Raw genomic sequence first — 12,422 nt, forward strand, 5'->3', positions numbered from 1 at the left:
CTCGTGGGGTCTAAAAGGCACCCTCGCACGTGCCATAGTCTCACCATGTAATATCCCCGTCTCGAGCCGGTTCAATTAACATACATATGATAAAACAGAAAACAGCGGAAGACTTAACTTCTGAAAATACGAGCTAACTTTTTCTTTTTCTTTTTAAATTCTCATTCGTCGTAAACGAAAATCGGGCAGAGTTTCCTCTATAAATCGGACAACTGGGGATTTTCCAATCCCTCACAGAAGCATTTCCTGATAAACAGTTTATACAAATATAATCAAATGCCCATCCATGGGCGCATGCATAACTTGGCTCAGTGCCACTATATCTAACAGCATGCAATCCAACACGTAAACATATCTGAATACTACCTCATCATATAACGTGCCTGAATACCCAAATGTACATGCATCAAAGCGACAGACATGTACAAAACATATACAGGCCATATACACAATAAAGGATCAATATCATGATCCATCAAATGGGAAAATACTAAAATACATCAAACACTCCAAAAAGGTAGTAGCCTACAGCCACTCAAAATCCAATCTGTCAACTGCCTCAGCCACGTGTCGTGTCCCTGCCTAGTGAGGACTCACCGGGAATCTGGGCACCTGAAAATATGTCCCCAAAGAGGGGTGAGATTACAAATCTCAATAAGCTCCAGGTTTATAGAGAATTCTCCATACCCCTGGCTCACTCCTGCATGAAAGTCAGATACAGAGTATACAAATACAAAATATAACAGATATCATAACAGAACAGAGCATATATCCATATCATATCAGAGATGTGCGCCGTCATTCCCAAGGGAGGACCCCAAGCGAAAATCAACGCACGTGTTCCCGAGGGAGGACCCCAAAGCGGAACCAGACATATCAGAGGCGTACACCATCAGTCCCGAGGGAGGACCCCAAAGCGGACATCCGGGTACTATACAATCAATGGCCAGAGATTGTTACAGAAATCATATTACAGAAGTCATATCAGAGCAAAACATATCATGTTATCAAATAACTCTATATGAATGCATCTATACAAAGCATCTAAATCACAGTCATACAGTCCAACCATAGTTCACTAACCATGGTGGAGCACTCAAGCAGGAAAAGACTCCTTAAACATAGAGCTTACCTCTTGAAGCTTTACCAATACGCTTACTTGTGGAACAAGTTACTTTTATCGCTTCAAGAGATTTCCGATCCTTCTCAATCCCTAGGCACACCTAGAGAATAATTTACAATGCATCAATAAAATGATACAATACCATAATTATTTCATAAGCATACATTTTATCGCTTATTTTCCTTTCTTTGCATTTTTGCCAATCCTATGCCAATACACAAGTCTAGACCTCTTTATAACCGTTGGTGTTCTTTAATTTAATCAACCATTCCCTTAGGAATTTTCAACATAAATCATGCTATTTTTCTTCAAAACTCATCACCTTTATACAATTTATTACAACACATTTTATTTAAAATAAAATGTACAAAATATATCCCTAAATACCCTATAGGTCGAATCCTATAAGGGGAATTTCCAAAGATCCTTCTCTTTTACAATACATTTTCGTTACTTCATTACAACTTGCAAACACCTAGGAATGCTTCCACTAAATTCCTATTTTGAGTTTAGACACCAAGTCCTTTTTACTTAGGCATTCTTACTAACTCATCCATTTTCACTCATTTCCAACACACTATACCTTCACAATACATAATATAATTTTTCCACAATAACTCCTACTCACTCCATGATGGCCGAAACCTAGGAGGAAGATGCAATAGGGCTTTTAAATTTTTATATCACATGTGGATGCTTACTCAACACTATAACTTCCTAAACAACAATAATCTATCATAAATTTCACATTCTAACATCAATTATTCCCCACTCACAACATGCTCATATATTTCATAACTTAAATCATCAAAATAATATCATGGAAATAGAGGTTTCTTACCTCTAAACACTTGTACAAAGCCTAGAGAGCAATCTCCAAGCCAAGCTCCATCAAAAACTCACTTTTTCTCCTCCAATGAATAGTAACTCGAAAATGAGAGGAGGAATAACTCTTCACACACTCAACTATAGCTCAAATGGATAGGTGCAATGGATTCATTGAGTAGTTCCTAATCGATTTTATGTGGTGGGTCATTAGATTTGGTGGAAGATTCAAAGAGAATCAACAAAATCAAAAAAAAATACCCTAACCCCCTTTCTCATGGTGCAGCTCGGGTTTGGAGTGAGGAGAGGAGAGAGAATTTTATTTGGAAATGAAGCTTAAGTGACTTAAAAAGGTGAGCACATGTGGCCTTTTACCCGGGTATTTTTCTTTCGCGTATTTTCACTTAAACTAACCCGGAACTAACTCAAAGCTACAAATATATTTTTATTTTTCTAAAGTCCTTTACATTAACTGTTATTTTCTAAGGAACAATATTTATAATTCACAGTATGGTTTTTGCACCGTTTTTAACGAAATGCACTGTGAACCACTAACTGTACTTTATTAAATTCTGAAACTTAACACTTATAAACTTATCATTTTCTTGGGCCTATATTGACTTGCTTGGCATATATTGGACTTTCTTATTCTTATTTCATCAGTTATTTATTTCTGGACTCTACCGGTTGCTTAAACAGCAGTACAAAATACCCGGTAGAAACACTATTCACGAGATTTTCACGGAAAGTGCCAGACTATACAATTTTTCGTTCTGAACTCATATTTGTCATCAGAATTTTCAAATTATGTTCCTAAAATTATTTTGCTCATTTTAAGCTCTACCGGTTAATTCACAAAACTGTAAATTCTCCGGCAGAACGCACTGTTCATAACATAGTCATGATTACAGTCAAAATACTCGAAATCGCTCACTGAATCTAATTATGGCATTTAAATCCTTAAATTAAATCTCTAACTAAGATTTACCAGTTAGGGTCATTATACACCACATTTCCTTCCTTATTTTCATGGGGTAACCATGCATATATGTCTATTTCCTAAGTTCAAATTCAATTGTACTTGCCATAACAATTACGAACAAAAAAACCCTTGCTATACTTTTTTGGTTTGTGGTAATAATTGATCTATATATCTCTGAAAAACGAAAATTTGTATTTTTATATGAGTTTTTGTTTTGGTTGCAATAAATGTATTATCGGATAGATTTTGATCAACTAAAGTCTTTCTCCGAAAGCTTGATCTAGTGACGAGGAATTTGAGTAGTTTATATTAATCATTCTCCGAACAATCTTAAATGTAACCTTAAATAACAACTTAAAAGAACTAATCTTTGAAGTATGAACTTAAAATTTTGACATGAATAATTAAAATAAGTAAAATGGGAGTTGATATGTTGAAATTATCCATTCCCAAGAAAAACATTTTATAAGAAGGAAGATATTAGTTTCAATTATCTTTGGTTTAGATAAACTCACATATGGAATTAATTGTGCGAAAAAAGTGTCCGTTAATCTGGATGCATTGTTCGTTGGGAATGAATCCTCTATTTATAGATAAAATCCTAATACATTCTCTATAAACGATTAAGATCATCTTACATGATCTCAATATCTATTCCCTCGTCGGTCCAATTTGTCCAACTTGAACTTCACGCAATAGCTAAATTTTCCATTCCTTTTTTTTTTTTTTTGAGCAAAAAATTTCCATTCCTTAGTATAGCTTTTGCAAGCGAGCATGGAACTCATAAGGAAAAAGATAATAATTAACACCACACACTCCCCCTCTTGGTACATCTATCTAAGATACACCACAAAGTGTCATCTCTCTAACAGTTTGCATGCTTATGACATTATAGTTATTATCAATACATAAAGCAACAAGAGATCCATATCAAAGCTGGTGAGATAGTCTATGCTGCAAATGTCAGGTCTCTGTAATGTTCAAAATAGAATAGTTGAAAACGCTATTGACAAAGTGCTACTCCTCTACCAATCACCATGAAGTTCATGGCAGAGAAGTCCCAAAAGCCTGATGCCAATAGAATCAAGAGAAGACACAAAAAGACATATCCTGAAAAGGTTATGTGGGTGAATGTCCTAATCCATTAAGACCTTTACGAGGAAGGGTCTCAAAAGAAGAGAAGCCTTGGGACTGTAGAGAATGGGGAAGGTAAGAGACATTGCTCGGACATCAAGTAGTACTTAGGTAGTAAGACACCAGAGGTGTATTATTGCTTTACTTCCAGGTTTGTTGGAAGTATTTTAGGTAAAAACCCTTGTTCTTGAAACTTGTTTTTCTTTTATTTATTTGGGAAGAAAGGATTCACTTACCATCAATTAAGTTTATCACTTCTTATCACTAAATCTTAATTATTGATTTCTGTTAATCTAACGGTTATAATTTATTGGATGACACTTATTAATTAATTATTAATTCCCAATAAATTATAACCATTAAATTGACGGAAATCTACGATTAAAATTTTATGATAAAAAATGGTAAAGTTAATAAACGGTAAATATACCTTGCCCTTTAAATTTTTAGATACCAATCACTGTCCAAAACCCAAATGAAACTGAGTAATCCGATTTTAGGTTTAAACCTCTTCGCCCTTTACGGGAGTTGCAGCTCTCATGAATTGAATCCACTATACAATAACTCCTGGGTTGTTCTCCTTTTGCTTTAATTCATGAGTAATTCTTCCAAACTTCACCAAAAAAAAAAAAAAAAAACTAAATGGAATAAAGATGTGTGTTCAGATCACTCATCACTACAGGATGAATCCAATACATGTTTGCTGGGCCTTTATTTATTTTTGTACAAATGTTTGCTGGCCTTCAACAAACAATGAGTCAATGACATTTGTTGAAAAGAAAAGAAAATTACTCCCTGTCAAATTATTGATCCAATACAATAATAATAAAAAAACTAATTGAATTTTTTTTAGGCTGTTTCTAAAGTGAATGTAGATAAGCTATCTACATTCGCTCCCAAAACGACGTCGTTTTGAATTGAAAATTTAAAAAATTATAATGAAAAAGACTATTATAACCTTGAAATAAATTATAATTACAAAAATACATTGATTTCCGCCTCAAAACGACGTCGTTTTGGACTCACTATAGATAAGTTATCTACATTGACCGTAGAAAAAGGAAACCTTTTTTTTATTATAGTAAACTGTGAAAAGTTTGTTTTATACAATAGCATAATGGAAATTTAAACTTATGATCATTTTTGCAAGTTAAACTCTTACTATTTTTCTTTTCCATTCGTTTTTAAATTATCAACTGGATAAAAGTCTAAATATCTAACAACCTAATGATCATAACGTATGGTGATAAATCTATAGATAGATTATTGGTGTCAATGTTTGATACACATTTAATGATTATATTATTTGTTATTTTTTTTCATTTAGAGGGCATATGAAACTTGAGTTAGATGAGAATTTCGCTCTAGAAGATCACTCTATGTTTATCAGGAGAGTACCATGTCAAGAGGAACACACTTAGTTACCCTCCTAAGTCACAAAGGCAAAAAATCAAGTCAGCTCTTTCCTTTCCCTTCAAAGTTGAAATTTCAAAGCATCACTGACCAACTTTCTGAATCATCATAGTCGTTCACTTATTTGACATGGATGATCAAAGCACAGAAAGTCCATTATTCATTTACACATATTTTCTCATATACCCTTAAAATATATTGAAACATACAGATTTTGCTTGTGAAAATTCCTACAATAGGCTCTTTGGAGTTCAGTAAATTCATTATCATCTTATAAGTGTCAAACCAATAGCAGTGATTATAAGAGTGGAAGGAAGGCCAAATTTCAGATGGTTCCAGAAGGTTAATGTGTATGAAAGGTTTGGAGCTCGGCGAGCTTGTTCACACACTATCAAGTTGGCAGCAGATCCTAATAGTGACAGGTTCCCTGCTATGGTGCTGACCCAAGCTAAGATGAGCCATGCCTTATTCTCATCTTCTTTGGAAATTGCAGCTGCTGAGGCTGCAACTTGTGCTCCAAGCAATAGTACTAGAAAATATAAACACAAGATTGGTAAATGAAGATAAACCTCCTTTATAACTAATGCTAGATGTATAAGGATTTAAGTTGTTTTGTGAAGTTTTTTATTTTCCAAAGAAAGTGAAAATAATTCTGTCCAGAAAATTTTATATACTATATCTCAATGTGTTTTGCACATTTACACACTTGTGACTCCATTAAGTGCAATGAATGATCTTTTTTGTGCCCCACAAGTGAAAACTTCAGGAAAAATAAAATCTCAACATATTTCTTCTTTGTATGAACCTGCTGTTTAGATCAACCAGGGTCAAAAAATCTAAAGAATATCCAGAACTGCACCTTTCAGGAAAACTGCGGTTATTGTTCTCTACAACTATGCCTTTTTGTTTAAAACATAGCTAATAATTAAAATTTAGAGGAACATATCTTCCATTATTTGTTTGTTCTGAAGGTGGGAAACTTTAACTTATTTATAAATTGTATTGAAAATGGGACTTGTTTATAATACTTCAGTTGATTAGTTCATGTTCTGCTGATTTTAAATAGAACATCTTGAAAGCTGATGAACATCTGGCAACCTATCAATTGGTAGTTTTTAAAATTTTACATGATTTATAAGTTAGCACTTATGCAGACATTTAATTAACAAATTATGTACTATTTCTGCATGCATCTTCCATGAACTGTTTTCTTTTTTGCTTGATTCTCTTAACACAATTTCCCACCAATTGTAGGTTGCAAATCATAAAGGACAGAAGCTACTATATTGACAATGTCTAAGCCCTCCCTCGACTATGAAAAGCCTTAATAAAGATATTCAAGTGCTTAAATGATTTCTGCAAATAACTCATGCATGCAATTTCCTTACTAGTTCCGGTCTTTCTTGGATTGCTATGAAATTTGCAATCAGAAGCATTTTAAGAATAAACACAGTGAACATGGAGAAAGCAGACTTCACAATTCAGTGTTCCTACTCAAACAAGTTGACGCATTCAATGTTAACAAAATTCATATGACATGTGGAACAAAAAAGCAGAAAGAAAGAAAATATGAAAGCGTAAACAGAAACAGATGATGAAATTATTCTGTCACAATTATAGTCCACTTACCAGTTGGTACATTTGAAGCCAAATTTGATAGGATTAGTATAACTAGAGCAAGTATTACTATTCCACTAGCATGATCTACCTGAGAATATGGCTCCATGAAGTCCCAAAGAGCACTTGGAATTCCAGTTCTGTTGAAGCCATCTACTGTGATAAACATTCCACAAAAGAATATCAAAAGTGAATAGGAAACCTGTTCCAAGAAGAAAAATCATTCTAAGAGATTATTCAAAATTCAACTGGCACCAGAATAAGAGTGGCTACTGTTTCAAGGGGAAGAGACAAAAAGAGATTTTAACCAAGAGGTTGTGTTTATAGGTTTTACCTTCTCTAAGCATGGCCTAGCATCCTTGAAATCAAGAACCACCAAAGTTAGTGCAGCTGTGATTGCAGTCCATGACATATTCAAACCTAGAAGCATTCCAATCAACATTCCTAATGTGATAGTGAGAACACAAGATTTCCAAAGTACCCTTTTCCATTTTTCGTTTATATAGTCCTTTTCTTCTGCAGAGGGCATAACATGTGCTTCTATTGGTTTATCTACTGCTACAACAGTTTTTGAAGGATTAGTTTCCTCCCTAGTCTGAGAAGCCATATCATTTGTCCCCTCTACTGATGCATTTGAGTTTCTTGTGGAATCCAGTGTACATGTGCTGCTAAGAACATTGTTAATTTCACTTTCAATTGGTGCTGATCGGTTTCTTAGAGTCTGAACTTGAGGAGAGTTTTGAATATTAATAGATTCTAGACAGTCATTCCATTCTTGAGAATTTATTGATGTAAAATGAGACATTGTAGCTGGAGAAAACTGATGGGAATTAACCTCCTCTTCTGCTGCAACTTCTTCAACTGGATCCTCTTCATCCTTATGAATAGATAACAATCTCCAATACATGGTTATAAGAATTAAAGCATTCACTACAACTCCTACAATCATAGCTGGAAGAATACCAGTAAGAAACTTCCCAAATGATATTTTACTCTGAACAGCTATAACAAGATTTTGAGGGTTGCCAATTGGAGTTGCTGAGGACCCAATATTAGCACTAGAAGCAAGTGCAAGTAGGAAAGGATGTGGTGGTAGAGTATGCTGCCTTGCAATTTTCAATATGAATTCAGTCAAAACAACACAAGAGGTGTCATTGGTGAAAAGAGCACTTGATACAGCAGAAATCAAACAGATTCTACAAAGTAAGTCCTTTGCTCCTCTACTTTTCCAAGAGAGCAATTTCCCTATGTATTTAAACATGTCTGCTCTTTCAAGATAAACACTGACAACCATTGTTGCAAAAAGAAGACCAAGAATTGGAAGATCAATTGCAGCATAAGCTTGATCTGGAGTAATAACTTGGAATAAGACCATAAGCATTGCACCTAGCAAGGACCCTGCAGTTCTACCAATTGGTAGAAAAGGCACTGATGGGAAAACTGCTAATACCCAAAAGATTGCAAAGGCTATTGATCCTAGAACAACTTTTGGAATTGGAGCCAGTGCCATTATTGTGGCTAAACAAGCAACAATCAGTTCCAATCAAAGATTAAAAACTCCACCTCTAGGCGATTAACAATATAACACAATGGAATTTGGTCTAGTGGAATGAAATTTCCTGAACATGAAAAGCCAATAATTAGTAAGAATGCATGGAAATCCAACTTTTTTGAGAATCAATTTCTTATTCAATCCACTACTGTGAAACTGGAATAATTTCAATCATTAATGTCATTGAAGATTAGTAAGAGGGCGAGCCTCGAGTAGTGGTAAAATTGCTCTTTTGTGACTGAAAAGTCACTGGTCCAAATCCAAAAAACATCCTCTTTGCAAATATGTAAGAGTAAGGTTGCCTACAAGGATTGTTTTTACCCCTGCCGTCGCTAGTCGAGATTTAATAAGGAGTGGTTTTAATGTCAATGAAGATTAGTGATCAGGCAGGTGGAGCAGATATGTTCATGGTATCTTACAAAGCTTAAACAATGACAGAAAGTCAACGTTGAGCGAAAAAATATGCAGTAGATACTAAGAAAGACTGGATATAAAAAGAAATTTTCTTAACTCTCAAAAAGCATAGATCTGTAAGTTTGCAAAGAAAAAAAAAGTGAACAACTTCAACCATAGATTTCAGATAATGCAAGTCTCTGTACTCTTCTTAGTGAATTCAAAGAAACCACAAAACCCAGAAATGGAAAACAGTAAGAGCACATATAACAAACTTACTTAGCTAAATAAATATTAATATTAAAAAAAAATATGACATTCAATCTCAATGATAAATGTGAAAACCCATATCCTTACTGTTTCGTTTTAATTTCACTCTATTATTGTAAATGTATTGTGCAAATCATCAGCAAAGATATCATATAATATTTACTCCAAGAAAACTAGATAAGAAAAACATCACAAACGCGTCCGACACATCTTACATTCTTAATCTTGCCTTAAAAAATGTCTAACTTGGAAGCTCACATCCGTTTGCTGTCCCTGAATTGGATTTATGATTTCTGCATGAAAAGCTATAAAATTTTTGAGTCCCTTTTTCTGAATTGAGAGCGAGAAATATTTTAATGTATCAAAAAAATGATAGAAGAGAATTGCAGCATCATCAGAGCTTTAAAGTCATAGCCACATGGTGAAACGTGACCCTCTATTATATAGTTGCAATCTGAAGAACAATATCTATAAACGGCGACTTCAGAAACCATAAGACAATCATATTTCCTCATTTCTTTTTCTTCTTGTGGGCCATCAAATTATAGGCACAAAATAATTTTTCTATGCACCAAAGATGTCTTAGTCTATTAGAGTCTCCGTGACAACCTTCTTATAATTATTTCTTTTTCAATTTTTATTTGCGAGAACAGAAATAGATAGCAACAGTATTTGATAAAATTGATTTATTTTTTATTTCTGAGAATGAATCAATTCAATTTATGTGGTGAAAAAAAAATAAAAATTTCTACCTTTTTTGTTTTGTTTCCGGACACGTAATAAGAAATAATTGTCTCTCTCAATCACTCTCCACCACTACCATCCTGACACGATCATCGCCACACCATCGTCGTACCACCACAGCCATCGTCACCACCCACCACCACCATGATGCCACCGCCACCATCACCGCCACTTCCACGCCTCTGCCACCATCACTACCACCATGTCATCGTCACCATCATGCTAGCCCTACCGCAGCCACCACTACCACCACGCCGCCACCACCATCGCTATCATGTCACGACCACCGCCACCATCATTGTCGCCTTTGTCGTACTACCACCACCACACCACAACCATCGCCACAATTATCATCATCATCACCACTATCTCGACACGACCACCATCATCGTTGTCGCCGTCGTCACCACCACCACCACCAAGATGTCATTGCCAACATCACCACCACCTCCACGTCATCGCCACCACTCCCACCGCCGTCGCGACCACTATCATCACCACCACTACTACCATTATCGCCACCATTGACATTATTACCACAATCATCACCACCACCATCGCCGCCGCCATCATGCCATAACCACCACCACCACCACCATACCACATGAAAAAGAAAGTGATGATCTGAAAATTAAATTTTTTATGCTTAATATGAATATTTTTTATTCTATTATTTGTTGTATTATCAAACGAATAAAAATAGAATATGTTATCAAAAACATTTTTAGAAACTGTTCCAAGGCACATAAATAGAAAATAATTGTTTCTTTTCGTAAACATTCTAGGAAACAAAATGGTTGTCATGCACATTAATAAATGGTTGTCATGCACATTAGTGTTCCAACTAGATCCGAAGATTTGACTTAGGGTAGTGAGTTTGATTTTCCTAAGAGTCAGCAATTCCTAAGAAGGGTGGAGAGATTCTTGTCAGGCGGGTCCAGGGGGAAGCCCGTGGCGGGGGACCACTACCAATGAGCTAAGGCTACACCAACCGTAGCAAGTGGATCTGACACCATGTTTCAACCCAAAACCTTAAGGCATTGGGTTCATGGGTCTCTTCCACTTATATACTCTTCACTTAGCTCATTACCAACCAATGTGGGACTCATCACACTTGAATATCTCAACAATCTCCCCCTCAAGTGTAAAACCCACCATTGATATGCTCCCCCTCAACCAAGTACCCGAAGCGCAAAGTACTCGACCGCCTCCTAGCCAATCACTAGGCTAGCTCGAGCCAATCACACTTGAATATCTCAACAATTCTAACGTGAAACCGGATTAGTGGGCACATTAGTGCTTCCAACACCGATCGGTTATTATTTGAAAAAAAAATTGATGCTAGCAATCTTTTTAAAAAATACAAATGAATCTTGCGCAGTAAATATTCTGACTCAACTTCATAATTAAAACAGTTAATAGTGCATATCTGAGTCAAGTCGCAACACTTTACCATATAATGGAAATTTGTATATTCATTAAAGTGAGGTAGTAGATATTTAATATCGGATAATAAATGTGTAACACTAAGTAGTAAATAGTTTGCCAACCTATTGCTTTGTCAAAGTAGGTTAACAAACTATGCAAATATATGTTAATGCCATAATTAGCACTTAATATTAAGTTGTAATTATCTTAAAACTATCTTAATATTAAGTATCACATGCGTAACTGGAGTGCTAGTGTTGAAATAGTGAGTGTCGTTATATTATTTTATACTACAATCGGAATAATGTCAAGTTAAAATAGGTAAAATCATTCTTGACATTGAGAGTGACAACAAAGTAAATATGGTGGATAACTTTTGACTTTAAAAATAGTAATAAGTTGGGTAGTAAATATTTAATAACAGATGATAATTATCTTAAGACCACCCAATGGCTAAACCTAGGTAGTAAATGGGAGAGGTTCTGACTTATTAGTTTTGTCATGTCATTGTATGAGAGAAAATTCATATAGAATTTTATGAGTGATTCTCCTATTTTGTATAAATAATAATGTATTATCACATATCAAGAGAGAAGTGTAATTGTATTCTCCTTACATATATAGAAAAGTTACAATTTCTTTCACTTAGTGATAATGTATCTATTATCATATGTGGTTTTTTTCCTTATTTGAGGGTTTTTCATGTTATGTATTATTAGCCAAGTCAAAATTTTCTTAACTCAATTTTTTTTTTGGTGAAATTCTTTCCATAACTTTTGGCCATGCACAACAATGTCATGAGAACTTATTGACTGCTAGTTATTATTCACGGTAAGGTCCTGTTTACGATTATTGTTCACACGTATAGTTGTATATTTTTGTAGTATTGTTAACGAATATATATATATATATGGGGCAAGATATTCTTACACTAGTGTAAG

General features: G+C 34.8%; 1 protein-coding gene across 2 annotated transcripts; it reads right to left on the reverse strand.

The window, feature by feature from the left end:
* Positions 1-5,743: 5,743 nt before the first annotated feature.
* Positions 5,744-8,604, reverse strand: LOC133298536 (silicon efflux transporter LSI2-like). Of its 2 annotated transcripts, XM_061497841.1 has the most exons (4): positions 7,660-8,604; positions 7,429-7,602; positions 7,107-7,296; positions 5,744-6,006 (listed from the first exon to the last, which is right to left on the reverse strand). In XM_061497841.1, the coding sequence occupies exons 1-4, from the start codon at positions 8,602-8,604 to the stop codon at positions 5,744-5,746; spliced, it is 1,572 nt and encodes a 523-aa protein (XP_061353825.1). The 2 variants fall into 2 exon arrangements, with proteins under 2 accessions (XP_061353825.1, XP_061353824.1); XM_061497840.1 differs by having other exon boundaries at positions 7,429-8,604.
* Positions 8,605-12,422: the final 3,818 nt, after the last annotated feature.

This window comes from Gastrolobium bilobum, unplaced genomic scaffold (assembly GCF_033153095.1).
Source record: "Gastrolobium bilobum isolate Gb01-03AN ecotype WA unplaced genomic scaffold, APGP_CSIRO_Gbil_v1 utg12686, whole genome shotgun sequence".
Lineage (NCBI taxonomy): Eukaryota > Viridiplantae > Streptophyta > Magnoliopsida > Fabales > Fabaceae > Gastrolobium > Gastrolobium bilobum.